The sequence below is a fragment of the Podarcis bocagei genome, assembly GCF_964188305.1.
Source record: "Podarcis bocagei genome assembly, chromosome: 5".
Taxonomy (NCBI): domain Eukaryota; kingdom Metazoa; phylum Chordata; class Lepidosauria; order Squamata; family Lacertidae; genus Podarcis; species Podarcis bocagei.
In genome coordinates this window covers 23,138,888-23,159,138 of record NC_138129.1, presented here as the reverse complement: position 1 = coordinate 23,159,138, position 20,251 = coordinate 23,138,888, and the positions used below count along the sequence as shown (strand labels likewise).

At 45.7% G+C, this 20,251-nt stretch overlaps 1 protein-coding gene and 1 long non-coding RNA gene across 2 annotated transcripts in view; both read right to left on the bottom strand.

Annotated features, from left to right (window-relative positions):
* The window catches only part of LOC308588438, a 243,543-nt gene that overhangs the window by 199,872 nt on the left and 23,420 nt on the right, over nt 1–20,251 (bottom strand). The gene's annotated exons all lie outside the window — the stretch shown is intronic.
* Nucleotides 6,422–9,305, bottom strand: TP53RK (TP53 regulating kinase). Its single transcript, XM_081196709.1, has 2 exons — nt 8,879–9,305; nt 6,422–6,983 (listed from the first exon to the last, which is right to left on the bottom strand). The coding sequence occupies exons 1-2, from the start codon at nt 9,129–9,131 to the stop codon at nt 6,502–6,504; spliced, it is 735 nt and encodes a 244-aa protein (XP_081052835.1). The 5' UTR covers nt 9,132–9,305; the 3' UTR covers nt 6,422–6,501.

Here is a 20,251-nt window from a genome sequence, read left to right as displayed (position 1 = left end):
AGAGCAGCACACGGAAATGCCGTTTACCTTCCCGCCAGAGCGGTACCTATTTATCTACTTGCACTGGTGTGCTTTCGAACTGCTAGGTGGGCAGGAGCAGGGACCGAGCAACGGGAGCCCTAGGCTTTGTGGTTTAACCCACAGTGCCACCCGTGTCCCTTCCCCTAAATGAGGTTTGTAGTTTAGGGGTACTCTTGGATCCTTTGCTGTCGCTCGAGGCTCAGGTGACCTCAGTGGCCCGGAGTGCCTTCTATCAGCTTGGGCTGGTGGCCCAGCTATGCCCCTATCTGGACAGGGATAGCCTAACTACTGTTGTCTATGCTCTGTAAACCTCAAGGTTAGATTACTGCAATGAGTTATATGTAGGGCTGCAGCTGGTGCAGAATTCAGCAGCCAGGTTGCTCACCGCTGCAAGACGGTTTGAGCATATTACACTGATCCTGGTCCGACTGCACTGGCTGCCAATTAGTTTCCTGGCCCAATTCAAAGTGCTGGTTTTGACCTATAAAGCCTTAAACGGCTCAGGACCGCAACACCTCAAGGATCTTCTGAGGCCCTCCTTTGTGTGTCCCCTCCTCCAGAGGTTCGGAGGGTGGCAACAGAAGAATGGGCCTTCTCTGCAGTGGCTCCCCGTCTGTGGAATGCTCTCCCCAGGGAAGTTCGCCTGGTGCCTTCATTGTACATCTTTAGGCGCCAGGCAAAAACGATCCTTTTTAACCAGGTTGATCCAATTTACATCTATGCCCTGTAAAAATGTGATGGGGGAGGGGGGCTATTAGCTTGTTTTTACAGAGGTACCTCAGGTTACATACGCTTCAGGTTACAGACTCCGCTAACCCAGAAATATTATCTCGGGTTAAGAACTTTGCTTCAGGATGAGAACAGAAATTGTGTGGCGGCAGCAGTAGGACCCATTAGCTAAAGTGGTGCTTCAGGTTAAGAACAGTTTCAGGTTAAGAACGGACCTCCAGAACGAATTAAGTACTTAACCCGAGGTACCACTGTATTTTTATTAGGTATTTTTTGGTTGTAGATCTTGATTTTATTCTGTGAACCGCCATGAGACCGCAGGGTATAGGGTGGTTTATTAAATAAAGAAATAAAAAAAATGAACAAGAAGAAGACGTAATGTAACGTGTTGCGAGATTGCATTCACATCGGGGCCAGAAATGAGTTTGAGGTGCCATTCCGACGTTCATTTATTTCGGAGCAACCCCAACTTGAATTCATCAGCCATGAATATTTGATAATTTCTGACTGGCTAGGCTGGAACGCGGAAGCTGAGGAACTGAGCTTGCTCGCTGCTATCTTGGGGACTATTCAGACGTGAATATCTTGGGGACTATTCAGACGTGAGCGCTGCCGAAGACCAGGAAGCAGGGCGCCGATGGCGTGCTAAAACTATGCCCTGGCCGGTGGAACCCGGGACCCACAGGGGAAGCGGGCACTAGGCCGGGAACCGTTTTTCTCTCGCAAGTAAGTGAATACGCCTCGGACACAAGCAGCCCGGGGCGCTAGGACGCTTGCACGGGGAAGAGCAGAGCACAGCCGCCTCGAACTCGCAAGCTCTCGAGGGGGCTAGATCTCAAAGCTTTGCGCGCTGCCGCTGTGCTATCTTGGAAGTCACTCCACGCCCCCTTCAGGGGAGCGTAAGGAATGCGTTGTCCTTTCTCCGCCCGAATGGAGTGATGCTACACGTTCTCTGGCCGCGCGTCTCTCCATTGCGCTCGGTTGTCTGTTCCTGCTATGCCCGTGAGCGGGCCCAGCGACCCCTCTGCGTCACACCGCTGGGTTGGCTCTCAGGTAAGAGTGCACAGGAATGCAAAGCTGAGCCTGCAGTCCTCTGCGCACTTGCCCCTGTGCATTAACTCGGTGGGATTTACTTCCGAGTAGATATGCAGCCGCCCCTCTCCAAACTGCACGGTAGGACCCAGGGCGTCGGTGCATCTTCTCTTTAAAGTTGCTGCAGATAGAGGGAGGGGGTGAAAGCAGCATATTGTTTAATTTCTGCCAGCCAAACCAAAAGGAAGCACATCAGAAAAACATGTTGCTTAAATCCAAGGAATTTAAGACAGAAACATGTTTTTTTTTTTTTAATGTTGTGAATCACCCCGAGATCTTTGGATGAAGGGTGCTATACAGATTTAATAAATAAAATAAAAACGTTGGCAAATTCTGAATCACCATCTGTAATCTCTGCTTAGAGCTGTTTCATAAGAGGGAACCATACAGTTCTCTCCTATGCATATTGACAAAGTCTCACTGCACTCGATACAGTAATTACTTTCAAGTAAATGCACATATGCAGCCATCACAGTGTAATCACTGAGTTCAATGGTGCTTACTTCCCAGATAAGAGGATAGAATGCAGTCTTCATCACATTTACATTGATGGGAAGTAGCACATGTGAGATGCTTCCAGCCTCTGCCAGCACTTCTGCCAATGCCAACAGCAGACAGAAACATTTCTATCAGCTGCATCAAGTTGCCTCCAATATACAGAGGCTGGGTTCTATAATGCATTTCTGAAATGTTTCAGTAGTTGGAACCCTAGCAGCTGGTCAAAAAAGACAAATGGTATGTTGATATGCTTACCTACTATTTTTCTCATTTTGGGCATTTGATTTCTTTCCTTTCTGAACTGCATATATATATACAGTGGTATCTCAGGTTACAGACACTTCAGGTTACAGATGCTTCAGGTTACAGGCTCTGGTAACCCAGAAATAGTACCTTGGGTTAAGAACTTTGCTTCAGAATGAGAACGCTTCAGGTTACAGACTCCGCTAACCCAGAAATAGTTATTCAGGTTAAGAACTTTGCTTCAGGATGAGAACAGAAATCATGCTCCGGCGGCAGCAGGAGGCCCCACTAGCTAAAGTGGTGTTTCAGGTTAAGAACGGACCTCTGGAACGAATTAAGTACTTAACCCGAGGTACCACTGTATATTGAAAAATGAGCATAATCATAACTTCATACAATCTTGCTGTCAAGCTAAGCGTACTTTGAATTGCAAGCTTTAACCCTCAACCTTCCACATAGCTACAGGCCACTCCTAAATATACCTACTTGCACCTAGTGAACAAAGATTTACTCCCACATATGTATACATGATCAGATGCTCTTTGTCTTCTTCACTCTGCTGCTTTGATGTCAGGTGCAGCCTGTGGGTGGAATTAGCGAGGGAAGGAAGCTTTTCTACAGTGGAAATGGGTTGTTCTGCTTGCTTCCTCCATCCAACTCATCCATCTTTGCTGGAGTTCTTGAAGACCTGCTCCCTGCCTTGCAGACCATTTTCCACTGGCCCTGGCTGACTCCAGCTACAAAAGCTGAGACTGAAGAGGCCAGAGACTAACTCAGGTGACTCTTAGTGCAGACCCAGGTCATAGAGCCTGACCTTCCACAGCCACCGCCCACCATGAACCATCATCGGCAGGATTTGCAGCAATAACAGCAGATATGTTCTATGCCATAGGTAGGCAAACTAAGGCCTGTGGGGGGCAGATCCAGCCCAATTGCCTTCTAAATCCGGCCTGCGGACAGTCCAGGAATCAGCATGTTTTTACACGAGTAGAATGTGTCCTTTTATTTAAAATGGATCTCTGGGTTATTTGCGGGGTATAGGAATTCATTCTTTCCCCCAAAAAAATATAGTCCGGCCTCCCACAAGGTCTGAGGGACAGTGGACTGGCCCATTGCTGAAGTTTGCTGACTCCTGCTCTATGCTTATATTATTTTTTCTCTCTTGCTAATTATGCTACTTTAAGATTCAGGTAGGTAGCCGTGTTGGTGCTACTGAACTATTTATTTATTTAGCTTTAAGTGTGCATTTTATATTTGACTTCCTTTAGTAATGTTTTATTTTGATTTTTTTTAAAAAAAATGCTAGCTTTGTTAACTTTGCTGCATTAAGTGTGCATTCTGTAGCTGACCTGTTTTGTAATCATTAATTTTGAAATCTCTAAAATATTTTAGTTTGCTGTTAATTATGTTGCTTTGAATGTAAACTTGACTTTCTTCTGTAATGTTTTGTTTGGGTTGCTTTATTTGATGTTATAATGTAGGTTTGTAAACCACTTTGAGATATATATATTCAGTATAGAAATGAAATGAATAATTCGCTGGGGCTGCACCTGCCATCAAAGCAGATTGTCTTCATTAAAGAATATCCACCATCAGAGCAAAAGATAGACAATATATGAGAGAAACCACCATTTCACATCCCCTCACTCTTTACTCTCAGTATACTTAGTGTTCAATCCTAGCACTGCTGTCATATGGCACATTCCTCTACATCAGTGTTTCCCAACCTTTTTTGGGCAAAGGCACACTTGTTTCATGAAAAAAATCTTGAGGCACACCACCATGCCAGATGGGGAAAGGTCACTTTTTACTTATGTAATAAAAAAATAAAAAAATAGTAGCAGCATAGAAGGTAATGGTTAGGCTAGCATCCCTCTTCCAAATATGCTAGGTTGACAGATTAGAAAACTGGGCCAAAACAAACAAGATGAATTTTAACAGGGAGAAATGTAAAGTATTGCACTTGGGCAAAAACAATGAGAGGCACAAATACAAGATGGGGGACACCTGGCTTGAGAGCAGTACATGTGAAAAGGATCTAGGAGTCTTGGTTGACCACAAACTTGACATGAGCCAACAGTGTGACGCAGCAGCTAAAAAAGCCAATGCAATTCTGGGCTGCATCAATAGGAGTATAGCATCTAGATCAAGGGAAGTAATAGTGCCACTGTATTCTGCTCTGGTCAGACCTCACCTGGAGTACTGTGTCCAGTTCTGGGCACCACAATTCAAGAAGGACACTGACAAACTGGAACGTGTCCAGAGGAGGGCAACCAAAATGGTCAAAGGCCTGGAAACGATGCCTTATGAGGAACGGCTAAGGGAGCTGGGCATGTTTAGCCTGGAGAAGAGGAGGTTAAGGGGTGATATGATAGCCATGTTTAAATATATAAAAGGATGTCACATAGAGGAGGGAGAAAGGTTGTTTTCTGCTGCTCCAGAGAAGCGGACACGGAGCAATGGATCCAAACTACAAGAAAGAAGATTCCACCTAAACATTAGGAAGAACTTCCTGACAGTAAGAGCTGTTTGACAGTGGAATTTGCTGCCAAGGAGTGTGGTGGAGTCTCCTACTTTGGAGGTCTTTAAGCAGAGGCTTGACAACCATATGTCAGGAGTGCTCTGATGGTGTTTCCTGCTTGGCAGGGGGTTGGACTCGATGGCCCTTGTGGTCTCTTCCAACTCTATGATTCTATGATTCTATTCTAGGTTTTTATTTGCAGGGACTGTTCTACATGGGAAAGCATTCAGCACTGTCATTCTCCCATCTGCCATCTGAATTGGTACTATTCTGGGTCAACTTACTCTGCTGCATGTGTAGATGAAAATGGCACCAAGTGTGGGGGAGGGGGCAGAACAGGTTTCAGATACAGGATATTAAGCATACACGTACTTCAGATTGAACTGGTTGCTTGCTTTGCAAGTTTTCATTTCCCAAATGACTGCCTTGGCAAGCGCAATACCTACCAGGCTCAACGCCGGTCTCGCGCTGCCGCTTCCCGCGCTCTCAAGGACCCGGGAGGAGGAAGGCGTGAAGGGAATCCCGAAGGCGCGAAAACCTCGCGCATGCGCAGGCCTTCCGCCTGCGACAGCCCAGTAGGCCAGCCGAAGCGAGCGGCGATGGGATGTGGGAGGGAGCTCGCTCGCCGCCCCGCGTGTGCCTATGTGGGGCACGTTACAGCCCCGTGACGTCAGCGCCACGCAGGCAGCCAGGCAGGCAAACGGCGAGAGCCCCGCGCTGGGCGGCCTCTCCTCGCCGCCGCCGCCCCGCCTCTCGCCGCCCGACTCGCCCGCCTCCCTCCCACGGCACACCAGGCAACGTCTCGCGGCACACTAGTGTTCCGCGGAACACCGGTTGGGAAACACTGCTCTACATGTTTACTTGTAAGCAACGCCCAGTGGACTCAACGAGGCTTACACTCACATGTGTAGACAGGGTTGCAACACAACAGCCTATTCCTATATAGTGAAGCTGACCTAAACTCATTGACTGCAGCAAGCTTAAAAGTGCCAAACTGAATCTGGCTGCTAAAGATACTTCCTTTAAAGACAATTTACCATTTGGCACAAGGGGCTGTGATGCAAACTGTGAACAGGAGTCTGGCCATCTTGCACTGGGAGGACTACATAACTGGACTACATAAACCCAACCTAAGAAATGTCTGGCATTTATTTCATTTTCATATTCTTTTTCAATACTCATTTTTTCAGTTGCCGGTATGAAACCGTTTGCTTCAAGAAAATAAGCAGATGCAAGTGGAATTGTAGTGCTCTAGCAGCCTCAAAATACTGTCAAGTCCTAAAACCCCAACATAGTTGTTGTATAAATACAAAGCAATGAAAAAGGCTAAAATTTATTTCATAATGTAACATAACTGAAGATATTTAAATACTCTTTGCAGTGCACACTGTGTTCTTTTATCCAACCATGGATCTTTTTCTTCCTCTGAGCCGCACTTCATCCAGTTTTTTAATCACTGGAGCCGATTTTTTAGATACAGCCGAGTACTTCTTCAATAGTGCTTTGAATAGAGCCTCTGTATTCGGGTGGGTGCTCAAAAAGGCTTTCTCCAAGACATACAAATCAACACCCTTGTCCTCAGGTAGGGCAGAAATAAAGCTTAGTCCAAAATCTATTAACACCAGTTCCATCTTTTTTGCTGCTGGTGGTCGTAGCAGCATGTTAGAAGTTGTGAGATCCCCATGCACAAGATCTTCATCATGCATATGTGCCAGAATCTCACCAATCTTCTCTGCTAGCAGAATAAGGTTGCTGGAATCATTTCTAGATTGCTGTTCAGACATAATATAGTCCCGGACTGTAGTTGAGCCCACAATATCTTCAAGATATATACAATTGGAAACATAGTCCACAAAGTATACAACAGGTGCAGAGATCCCTAAAAAAAGAGTACAACCATAAACAATTAGTCCTCAGCTTTGTACATCAACCAAAAATTATACATCATAATTAGACAGCTTCAAATACAGACAAGTCTTCAGAGCAAATAAAGCTTTTTTTGCAGTGAATACACATGCAAGTTCAAGCATCTGTACCCCTTGTCAGGTAAAGAAACTAAAGGCTGCTTCTGGCCAGCCAAGCTGTTCCTGTACATAAAAGTAAAGGGACCCCTGACCATTAGGTCGTTGTGACCGACTCTGGGGTTGCGGCGCTCATCTTGCTTTATTGGCCGAGGGAGCTGGGGTACAGCTTCCGGGTCATGTGGCCAGCATGGCTAAGCTGCTTCTGGCAAACCAGAGCAGAGCACGGAAACGCCGTTTACCTTCCCACCGGAGCGGTACCTATTTATGTACTTGCAATTTGACGTGCTTTCGAACTGCTAGGTTGGCAGGAGCAGGGCCCAAGCAATGGGAGCTCACCCCGTCGTGGGGATTTGAACCACCAACCTTCTGATCGGCAAGTCCTAGGCTCTGTGGTTTAACCCACAGCGCTACCCGTGTCCCTGTTCCTGTACATAATCTACCTTAAATAGGTTCTGAAAAGTTAAGAAGTCAAGACAAAGACTACCCCTGCTTCAAGTCTCCAGAACACATGCAAGAACACCTCTGTTACACGGAGGTTGCAGGCATATTTCTCATTTAGTAGCCCTCTCAGCTCTATAGCAGCCTTCACTGTGTTGTGGCAAGACAGTATAAGCTGCAGCTACGCATCTTAACTTCTTTTCTGTCACAGAATCCAAGGGATCTAGGAAGAGGGTGGTGTGTAGCAAGGCAAAGGAGCTAAGAGTGTGCAGCACATGAGGGGCTTTAAACCAATGGAACCACCACTCCATTAAGAACAACACAGTTATCTCACCCTAGCTATGCATAGTTCTGTCATTTCAGATTCTGAACTTCCTCAACAGACCTAGCAAAACTTTGAAGATTAAAACACAGCTTTTAGAAAATGGTAATTCCTTGTAAATTCCTAGCCCAAGACCGCAGTACTCCCTGAAACATTGGTTTTCAACTAGTGGGTCAGGACCAACAGCAGTGGTACCACCGCCATGAAAATATATGGACAAAAAAAATGGGTCTGCAAATGTGTTGGGCTAAAGGTGGGTCCAGGGCCCAAAATGTGAATGAGTACTGCCCTAACAGAGTAATTTTTTAAAATAATTAATGTCCTAATAATGCATTACTCTTACGCATCTTTAAAACCTTTTCTCCTTTTTTGTCATCCATTGGATGCTTCCTGTTTTTCATGTGTGCCAAACCAAGAGTTTGGGCTACCTGTGAGTGGTCAGAACAAGTGTATAGGATGCTTTTCACTAAACTACAAATCACACACCACCACCCCCATACAAAAATAGGGAACAGAGAATTGTGGCTTCTTTTTTTTTAACAAGCCCACAGGGGGGGGGGGAAATCTGTTAATCTTGGGGGTGGGGTGTTCTTTCCCCTTCCCCAACATTACCAGGGCACTTTTTAGATCTACCGAGCAGACTTAAAATATATTTATTATACTCCAACGAAAGTGAGCACCCTTATGAACTTTTGGAAGGGGCGAAAACAAGAGCGGCGACCCTGTTTGCTGGGGCGCCTGCCTGTCCAAAACACCTGTGGCTTAGCCCACCGCCTTCAATAACCAGTCCTCAGCTTCTTTGCCTATTGCAGGGGGGGGGGGGATTAGTTTCGGTCAGTAACGACTGGAATCGAGCTGCGTGGCTGCTTTGCTTGCAATTCCCAACCGCACTCCTTGCAAAGCGGTGGGCCGGCCATGCAATTTAAAGGAGATAGAATCCCAGCCCGCGCCCCCCTCCCCGCGCAGTCCAGTCTCGAGGCGCCCGCCCACCTGCCCGCCGGCAGCGAAGCAGCGAGCGGGCCTCCTGCGCCGTCCGCCTGCGGCTCAGACGCTCCTCCAACAGCGGGTGCCGGTAACGCTTCGGGAAGCGGTGCTTCACCACAGTTGGCCGGCCTAGGAAGAGGCCCCGGTAGACCCGGGCTTCGGCTCCCTGCTGGACCATCTCCAGCCCCGCCATGGGCGGAACAGCCGCGGCCTCGGTCTCGGCGCCGGCCGCGCTCCCCTCAGCCAGCGCAGCCGCCATCTTGGACGCCAACGGCCGCTCTCTCCGAGGTGGAATGCGCGTGCGCCTTTCCTCGAGGATTCTTACGTACAGCGCGGGATCGGCGAGTTGGGCCGGCGGAAACAGCCGAGTCCGGAATCCGAACTTGCCGGAAACAGCCGAGCCTGGAATCTGAACCTGGCAGACTTCGGAGTCCGTTTGCTTCCTAGTTGTGCCCGGCGGTGCTTTGGGCTGCAGCCTTGATCTCAGTCAGTGGGGCATAGCGGTTAGTGCACTTTGCTAGGATGCGGCCGTCCTTTGCAAGGTTACTGGGGAGCACTCCGTGGGACTTCTGGGCAAGCATACTTTGGATCAGCTTGTGCATAGGAAGTTGCCTTACACCATGGGTAGGCAAACTAAGGCCTGGGGGCCGGATCCGGCCTAATCGCCTTCTAAATCCGGCCCACGGACGGTTCCGGGAATCAGCGTGTTTTTACATGAGTAGAATGTGTGCTTTTTGTTATGTACTGAAGTTCTCACCCTGGTCCAGCAGGTAGATACTGTAGATAGTTCAGGTCCACATATGCAAATAAGGGATCAAAAGTGACGTTCAGTGATTTTGCTCGGTGTTTCAGCTCAGAGGGTGGCTGCATCTGGCTGTGCTCTGTTGTCCATCGATCCCACCTTCGTCGCCAGAGTTAAGTTGTGGGTGAACATATCAGACGACACAGCGATTCTTCAAACAGCTCTTGTTTATTCACAGGCCAGAACAGAACTGAACTGAAGGGTTCAGCCAGCCTGCTTATATAGAGCTTCACTAGAACGCAACAGTAACCATTTTCTGTAACTATCCAATCACTGAATGTCACTTTCGATCCTTTATTTGCATATGTGGACCTGAACTATCTACAGTATCCCCCTGCTGGACCAGGGTGAGAACATCAGTACATAACACTTTTATTTAAAACACATTTCTGGGTTATTTGTGGGGCATAGGAATTCGTTCATCTCCCCCCCCCAATATAGTCCGGCCCCCCACAAGGTCTGAGGGACAGTGTACCGGCCCCCTGCTGAAAAGGTTTGCTGACCCCTGTCTTATACTAATGACCAGACCCCCTATTTAGGGCCCGTTAACTCACCAAGAAACTTGGCTAGCTCTTTCAACAATGGAATCTTCCAAACTCACAACAATACAATATATTTTTTTAAAAAACAAAAAACTTTGGCTGTAGATCAAGTAGACGGACAGACAGCAAAGCAGGTCAAGTCAGGGTTGCAGGCACAAAAGAAATCCTCTGAGGTCAGCAAGCACTGGGAGCCAGAAAGGTGCTTCAGTTGCAGGAGACCTAGCATCCTCAAAGAAAAAAGATATTTGTGGGGTATAGGAATTCGTTCATTCCCCCTGCCCCAAATATAGTCCGGCCCCCCACAAGGTATGAGGGACAGTGGACTGGCCCCCTGCTGAAAAAGTTTGCTGACCCCTGCCTTACACCGTGTCTGACCATTAGTCTGACCATCTATCTATAAAGGCATGCCATACTAAATAAAAATCTCCTTGTTTATCTATGTCTCTCATTGATCTAATTTAGAAGAGGGGAATGAGAAGTGGTTGTCTTCCACTCAAATTAGCGGAGCAGTGGGAATATGTATTACCTGACCCGGTAGTTCCATCCAACATTCCTCCAAACAAAGTGGCTCATTCCTTAACCATGCATATAACGGCTTCAATATGCTGACATGAGGGTATGGCACCCTCTGCTGACCAGTTTCTGAATTAAGAGTGCTTCCAAGGACAGGGGTGTGTAATTTGCAAACGGGTTGCTGAGATGTGGGAAATGGGTTGTTGTTGGTAACAGGGTTTTTGTTTGTTTTTACTTATCTGGAAAGGCTAAATCTGTACAGTATTAAATGGAGAAAAATCTGGGCTGAGATTTTGATGCCATCACATGGAGGATACATGGCTGAGAAATCTAGATCATGATGGAGAGATTCTTGTAATAACTAAGGAGATAGTACAAGAATACTTGGCCAGTTTAGATGTATTCAAGTCTCCAGGGCCAGATGAACTGCATCCAAGAGTATTAAAAGAACTGGCAGATGTGATCTCAGAACCACTGGCAGTCATCTTTGAGAATTCCTGGAGAACAGGCGAAGTCCCGGCAGACTGGAGGAGGGCAAATGTTGTCCCTATTTTCAAAAAGGGGGAAAGAGAGGACCCAAATAATTACCGCCCAGTCAGTCTGACATCAATACCAGGGAAGATTCTGGAGCAGATCATTAAGCAAACAGTCTGTGCGCACCTAGAAAGGAATGCTGTGATCACCAATAGTCAGCATGGATTTCTGAAAAATAAGTCATGTCAGACTAACCTGATCTCGTTTTTTGACAGAATTACAAGCCTGGTAGATGAAGGGAACGCAGTGGATGTAGCCTACCTTGATTTCAGCAAGGCATTTGACAAGGTGCCCCATGATATTCTTGTAAAGAAACTGGTAAAATGCGGTCTTGACTATGCTACCACTCAGTGGATTTGTAACTGGCTGACTGACCGAACCCAAAGAGTGCTCATCAATGGTTCCTCTTCATCCTGGAGAAGAGTGACTAGTGGGGTGCCACAGGGTTCTGTCTTGGGCCCGGTCTTATTCAACATCTTTATCAACGACTTGGATGATGGACTCAAGGACATCCTGATCAAATTTGCAGATGACACCAAACTGGGAGGGGTGGCTAACACCCCAGAGGACAGGATCACACTTCAAAACGACCTTGACAGATTAGAGAACTGGGCCAAAACAAACAAGATGAATTTTAACAGGGAGAAATGTAAAGTATTGCACTTGGGCAAAAAAAATGAGAGGCACAAATACAAGATGGGTGACACCTGGCTTGAGAGCAGTACATGTGAAAAGGATCTAGGAGTCTTGGTTGACCACAAACTTGACATGAGCCAACAGTGTGACGCGGCAGCTAAAAAAGCCAATGCAATTCTGGGCTGCATCAATAGGAGTATAGCATCTAGATCAAGGGAAGTAATAGTGCCACTGTATTCTGCTCTGGTCAGACCTCACCTGGAGTGCTGTGTCCAGTTCTGGGCACCACAATTCAAGAAGGACACTGACAAACTGGAACGTGTCCAGAGGAGGGCAACCAAAATGGTCAAAGGCCTGGAAACGATGCCTTATGAGGAACAGCTAAGGGAGCTGGGCATGTTTAGCCTGGAGAAGAGGAGGTTAAGGGGTGATATGATAGCCATGTTCAAATATATAAAAGGATGTCACATAGAGGAGGGAGAAAGGTTGTTTTCTGCTGCTCCAGAGAAGCGGACATGGAGCAATGGATCCAAACTACAAGAAAGAAGATTCCACCTAAACATTAGGAAGAACTTCCTGACAGTAAGAGCTGTTCGACAGTGGAATTTGCTGCCAAGGAGTGTGGTGGAGTCTCCTACTTTGGAGGTCTTTAAGCAGAGGCTTGACAACCATATGTCAGGAGTGCTCTGATGGTGTTTCCTGCTTGGCAGGGGGTTGGACTCGATGGCCCTTGTGGTCTCTTCCAACTCTATGATTCTATGGAGGTAGCAGGGGTTAAATCACGGGTGCTCCGGAACTTTCTAAAACAGTAGCTAAGGGAACATCACAAATTGAATTGGGACATTGTTATAAGAGTGTATATTATTCGCCTGATGACAGATTCTGCATGGAACTGTAGCTGCGAAGAATTGTGGGAAATGAACAGATCCTTTGACAATTCTGGCTTTGCACATGATGTGCTGACTGTTTCCTCTGGGGCACAATTTACATGATTTTTATAAATTTCAGACTGACGCTCCTTTGGTGCCTTTGTGCATTAATTAAGTCCTTTTATAACAATGATTTGAACCTGAATTTTATCATTGCAAGATACTACAATAATAACTCCTTAGCGGAAGAAAGCAGACCTGAAAATCAGTCCCATGTCTCTCTGTTTCTGTGCTGCCTCCATGGTAATCATTTATCAGTTTGTCAACCCAGCGACTCTAGGGAGGACACAAAAGATTAAAACATTTATAATAAATAGTTGAAAACAAGTAAGGTTATTAAAATCCAGTTGTGACAAATAAAGGAAACATGAAATCATAGAATTGTAGAGTTGGAAGGGACCACCAAGGGTCATCTAGCCCAACCCCCTGCTATGCAGGAATCTTTCGCCCACCGTGGGGCTCAAACCCACAACCCTGAGATTAAGAGTCTCATGCTCTACCAACTGAGCAATTCCTCAATTTTATATTTGTTTAAAGAACTGTAAGTTGCCCAATGTTGTGACTTCTAGACCCTTTGTCCTTTTGTTCCTCCTACACATGTATTGAAATGATTTTCACCTATTCTCTACCTTCCCTCAAAATTGAATCTGAGCTTTCCTGTCAAGAACCTGTGAGCATAGTGACATTGGTTCACTTCCTAAATAATATTCACAAATCAAGCAGGTGTGCTAGGTATAGGGCTGCCAAGCAACTCGTAACTACTAGGGTGATCAATTCGTCTTTATGCTTTTGTAGGGTTGCCAGCTGACCAACTCTTGTGCCTGTAAGAAGGACTGCACCTGCAAGAATAAGAAAATCCAGCCTTTTTTGCAGCATAAAGATAAACACAATAACTGGCTAGTGCCTACTGTTAGAAGGAGAGCGAAAGAGGCTGGCTGAAACCCTTATGATTTTGTGGGTTTTGAAAGGTGGACTTTGATTATTTGAGGCCCATGGTTAGATAGGGTCATGATGTACAAGGGAGAATAGGGCTTTTAAAATCTGTGCAAAAGTAGGATTTGTGGGAGAGGGAGTCTGAAATACATAGATGAAAAAAGCTGCACCACTCCAAAAATTCCCCATTCTACACATATGGGAAAGCTACAAGGATCCTGCCCTTGCCTTTGCCCCATTTCACCCTACGGCAGGCTTCACCAAGTTGGTGCCTTCCAGCTGTTTTGGACTGATGTGCTGGCTGACACTGATGGGAATTAAGAATCAAGCAGTCAAGTCAGATTTGAGGCAAATGGACCATCGTCCCCCAAAAAAGCAGTCTTACAATAACGAGAGGTTTTGAAGAGGATCAGAAGGAGTGATGTGACACAAAATGACACAAGGATGTAAGTCATGAGCTCTTTCTGTTTCTGCAGGACCTCCTGTCCTTCTGCTCTGAAAGCAAGAGTCCCTAGGCCAGCCTCTCCCAACCTAGTGCCCCCTAGATAGATGTTCTTGGACTACATCATCCCTGATCATAGGCCATGACATCTGGAGCTGATAGTAGTTGTGGTTCAAAACATCCGGAAGGCACCAGGTTGAGGGATGCTGGCCTGCAAATACACCTAGAGTTGTATCATTTAACCCAGATGTGAAGAAACTTTGAGCCTCCACACATTGCTGAACTAAAACTCCTAGCATCCCCGACCAAAGACCATGCATAATTTGCATTTCCTGATTTCTTTTGCAAATTCCTTCAAATTATTTTAAGATTCTTTGGTGTCATCTTCATAGAATCAAACTATCATTTTCTGCCCTTCAGCAATTAAAGCTACTGGAAAGTGCACAGAACCTACGGTCAAACCCCTAAGTGCCAATCACCATTAGCATAATGATTAACATCACTGAAGCAGTTGCTATGGTTACCAAACCCTTCCAGTCCCATTTCTGAATCCCTTTGAAAAACCACTCCCTTCAATCTTATTGGCCACCCTTAATGTATGAGGTCATTTTAGACCATTCAGAAGATGGCTGTCCCTCTCTAAATATACTCAGGATGCAAAAAACGATATTAAATGGTTCTTTTGAAATTGAAACTAGAGGAGTTGAATGGGAAGCTAATCTTCATTTTGCAAAACATCTGGATAGCTTTAACACTTTCAAATATATTTTGGATAATATGATTTTGAGAGAGAACAAAAGGAGCCCGTGATGCCCACATTTCAGATCAAAAGAGAGAGATTTCAATCATATTTCCAAATATGCTCAATGAAAATATAATTATTTTTACCATCAACTTCAGGTGTTTAAAAACCATAAGATAAGCTCCCCCCGCCCCGGACTCTAAACATCAGAAAATGGGAAGAAATGTGCATTTGTTTGAACAAGGAAAACAGCAACAGCCAAACAAGCTTCAAGGGCTCCTTTCTTGGAGATATGAGAGCTAATATTTCAAATAAATAATTGGATGTTTGTACATCATTATCAGACTAATACTTTGATTCCAAACACACTTGAAAAACAGGCCTGGAAACTACAGAGGAGGTAGAATTATTTTGCCAATCTTCTGTGTATATGTATGTATCTATCTATATATCTATTTCATCTCCCATTTGTTTATTCACCTTTCCGTGGATTTGTGTGTGCTTCCTCAGTAATCACTATTGATAGCAAACAGCATACAAAAACCATTACAAGGGAAATCCAAATCTCGTTTATCCCTTAAGATAGATAGTGTCCTATGGGGCAGGAGAAAAACAATTTGTTTTGACACAAGCAGAAAGAAAGAGCCATAAGGATTTTTCAGAACAGTTCACTGTGAAATGTTATCAAACATTACATCTGTGACAGGGTTGAGGAGTCTGTGGTACCCCACCCCAGATTTTTTGCTGGTTTCCGACATCCATCAGCCCCAGCCAACATGGCCACTGGTTGGGGGATGATGGGAGTTGGGAGTCCAGCAAAATTTGAAGAGCCACAGGTCCCTGGCCCATTTTCCAGTATACAATTTAGCAACGTCAGTTTAAAACAGTTGATACAGGATATACCGTATGTATATAGAAAGGTTGCACAATGTTGCAAAGGGAGTTCGTGCAAGGCCTAATACTTAATTGCTCTTTATAAACAGCTACATATTTTCAGATTACAAATAATTTTTATTGTTATTCTAATAGTTACTGTTATTATAGAGCATAAGTAACCACATAATCCCCCCATACAGTGGTACCTTGGGTTAAGGATTTAATTCGTTCCAGAGGTTCGTTCTTAATCTGAAACTGTTCTTAACCTGAGGTACCACTTTAGCTAATGGGGCTTCCCACTGCCACCACCGCACAATTTCTGTTCTCATCCTGAAGCAAAGTTCTTAACCCGAGGTACTATTTCTGGGTTAGCGGAGTCTGTAACCTGAAGCATCTGTAACCTGAAGCGTCTATAACCCGAGGTACCACTGTACTTCATATGTACTGGTAGATACAGAATGTGAAGGAGGACAAACTTTTTGAGGGGAGAGAGAGAGAGAGAGAGAGAGAGAGAGAGAGAGAGAGCTCCTGAAACAAGTTGAGGTTTGCCGTAGTTCACAGATGGGGAACTTTTGGCTCTCTAGATTTTGTTGGACTCCAGCTCCCATCAGCCCCTGCGAGCATGGCCAATGGTCAGAGATGATAGGAGTTGACGGACAGCAATTTCTGGAGGAGTTCCTCATCCCTACCTGAGTTCTCCCTCTGTTAGTAAGCCTGCATCTTTACTGGACAATCTTTTTTATATTTATATTTATATTTATATATTTAAAGCATTTCTCCCTGCTCTTCAGCAGAAAAGGCACCCAGAACAGCAAACATAAGACACCCTCTGTCCACAGGCCTACACATAAAGGTCCAAAAACGCACAAAAATGCGGAATGTGGATAAAAATAAGCAAGCCCAATTAGCAGTTCTTAAAGTTGCATGACAAGCTGGAATGGAAGCAGTTCAGAGAGAAAGAAGAACCCAAAGGATCCATTTCTGAATAGATTTTCCAACCTATAGGAGAAAAGGAGAGTTAGGTCAGAGCACACAGTATTTCATGCTCCAGCTTCTTTCCATCTTTGTAATGCAGAGGGAGAGTTTGGAGGATTTGTTGCTAATTGTTATTTTTGTTCATTTCTTCTCCTTCTCCTTCTCCTCCTCCTTTTCCTTCTCCTTCTCCTTCTCCTTCTCCTTCTCCTTCTACTTCTTCTTCTCCTTCTCTTTCTCCTTCTTCTCCTCCTCCTCCTCCTCCTCCTCCTCCTCCTCCTCCTTTTCTAAAATGCACCAAAACTGGTGGGTGGGGGTAGAGAGAGAAAATAAAAGGTGGGAGAGACGGAGGAGTAACTGAGGAGTGTGCCACTGAAACAGCCTGGAAAGAGAGAGTTGGCAGAGGGATGGTTAAGCATTTCAAAGTGCAAAGAGATAGGTAAGAAGAACAGTAAATGGTAAATATATCTCTGTGCTCGAATACTGAAGATTAACTCCTTAACTTTCTCCCAAAGCTGAGCAATTGATAAATGAAACATTAAGCTCCTGTTTCTTGAAATTGCTTCTCAAAGGAGAATAAGCAGAGCGTGGGGAGAAACATGCATGTCTCAGGTCAGGGGTTCATTCCTCTGCCCCTTACAAAACACTTCCTTTTTCTTTGAGGATGCTAGGTCTCCTGCAATTGAAGCACCTTTCTGGCTCCCAGTGCTTGCTGATCTCAGTTTAGGATTTCTTTTGTGCCTGCAACCCTGATTTCAACTGCTTTGTTGTCTGTCCGTCTACCTGATCTACAGCCAAAGTTTTTTGTTTTTTAAAAGTATATTATATTGTTATGAGTTTGGGAGATTCCATTGTTGAAGGAGCTAGGCAAGTTTCTTGGTGAGTTAATGGGCCCTAAGTAGGGGTCTAGGGACACGCGTGGCGCTGTGGGTTAAACCACAGGGCCTAGGACTTGCCGATCAGAAGGTTGGCGGTTCGAATCCCCGTGACGGGGTGAGCTCCCTTTGCTCTGTCCCTGCTCCTGCCAACCTAGCAGTTTGAAAGCACATCAAAGTGCAAGGCGATAAATAGGTACCGCTCTGGCATTTCCGTGCGCTGCTCTGGTTCGCCAGAAGCAGCTTAGTCATGCTGGCCACATGACCTGGAAGCTGTACGCAGGCTCCCTCGACCAATAAAGTGAGGTGAGCACCGCAACCCCAGAGTCGGTCACGACCGGACCTAATGGTCAGGGGTCCCTTTACCTTTACCTTTAAGTAGGGATCTGGTCATTAGTATAAGACAGGGGTCAGCAAACCTTTTCAGCAGGGGGCTGGTCCACTGTCCCTTAGACCTTGTGGGGGGCCGGACTATATTTGGGGGGGATGAACGAATTCCTATGCCCGACAAATAACCCAAAGATGCATTTTAAATAAAAGCACACATTCTACTCATGTAAAAACACCAGGCAGGCCCCACAAATAACCCAGAGATGCATTTTAAATAAAAGGACACATTCTACTCATATAAAAACATGCTGATTCCTGGACCGTCCGTGGGCTGGATTGAGAAGGCGATTGGGCCGGATCCAGCCCCCAGGCCTTAGTTTGTCTACCCATGGTATAGGAAATGAAGTTGCTTTGTGCCAGAGGGCAAATGGGTGCCTCCACCTCACCTGGCTGGTAGTAAGAAATACAATAGCCAGAGTGGAGTGCGTGTAAGCTGGGCCAGAAGCAGGCAGAAGCCAGAGAGTGAGAGAACCATGCTTGATTGCTGCTGGAATCCTAGGCTGTGGCTATGGGAAAAGCAAGACTTTCTGGGGAGTAAATTCTGTGAACCCCTCCATCTTTTGCACAGATTGTATATATGTGTCAATAAACAATATATCCTAAAAGCACCACAGACTCTGCTGCCCCTCATTTAAAGGAAACAGGTAAGTGCCTGGAAGTCCTGGAATCTTCCACTGCTCAGGGATTGGGGTGGCATGCAACAGTATTGTGAATGCTAGATAGTTTGGGTTCCCACCACTGAACCTCATGTCTTGGGTTAGCCCCATTTTGTACACATAAAACTGCAGAGCTAAACATAAAACTGTAGGGCTAAAGTACATCTTACACAGGAGAGCTTCAAATTTACCATATTTTTCGCTCCCGACCATAAGACGCACCTAGTTTTAGAGGAGGAGAACAATAAAAAAAATGTTCTCTCCCTCTCTGCTCAGCGCCTCTCCAGCAAAGCGGGAGGAGAAATGGAAGGGGCTCCATTTCTCCTCCCGCTTCGCTGAAGGGGCGCTGCGTAGCTCTCCCTCTCTATTTATTTTTTAAGAATATTACTCAAATGAAAATTTTGGCAGGAACTCCAGGGTTCCCAGCCCAACCCAGAGGTGCCTAGGATTGAACCTGTGGCCTTTTGCATTCAAGACAGATGCAGTACCACTAAGCTACTGTCACTCACACAATTCTGGTGGCCAGGTGAAAAAGAGGGGGCAGGGCTCCTACGTCTTTAACAGAAGACATAGAAGAGGTAATTTCAGCTGTTTCAGTCATGCTGGCTAATACACCCTTTGCCACACAACTATTTAAGGATGCATGAGTGCCGACCTCTTTCCCCCCATCATCCTGTGTGCAACTCATAGCTAAGAGGAACCTAGGAAGTTGCCTTAAACAGGGTCACACCATTGGTCTATCTAAGGTAAAAAGGTAAAGGAATCCTGGACAGTTAAGTAAGTCCAGTCAAAGGCTACTATGGGGTTGTGGTGCTCATCGCACTTTCAGGCTGAGGGAGCCAGTGTTTGTCCACAGACAGCTTTTTGGATCATGTGGCCAGCATGACTAAACCATAGCTGTCAACGTTTCTCTTTTTTTTAAGGGAAATTCCCTTATTCCGAATAGAATTCCTCACAAGAAAAAGGAAATGTTGACAGCTATGGACTAAAATGCTTCTGGCACAACGGAACACCGTGACGGAAACCAGAGCACACGGAAACACCGTTTACCTTCCCACTTCAGTGGTACCTATTTATCTAATTGCACTGGTGTGCTTTCAAACAGCTAGGTTGGCAGGAGCTGGGACAGAGCAATGGGAGCTCACCCCGTCACAGGGATTTGAACCGCCAACCTTCCAGTTGGCAAGCCCAAGAAGCTCAGTGCTTTAGACCACACTGCCACCAGCATCTACAATGACTGGCAGTAGCTCTCCACAGTTTCAGACAGGGAGTCTTTCCCAACCTTACTTAGAAATGCCAATAATTTACCCTGGGACCTTCTGCATGCAAAGCAGATGCTCTACCATGGAGCTATGGGCCTTCCATTCTTTGAGGTTGTTGTACCAGATTTTTGTGCTTTTATTTGCTGCTGTCCGTTGAGCCACGGCAGACTGCAGTTCAGATTTTAAAAAGAGAAGCAAGAGAGACGCAATAATAGGACCACTTGCACAAGAGGTAGTTTGTTGTTTTAAGAGGGCTGCCTCGAGATGTGGAGGGC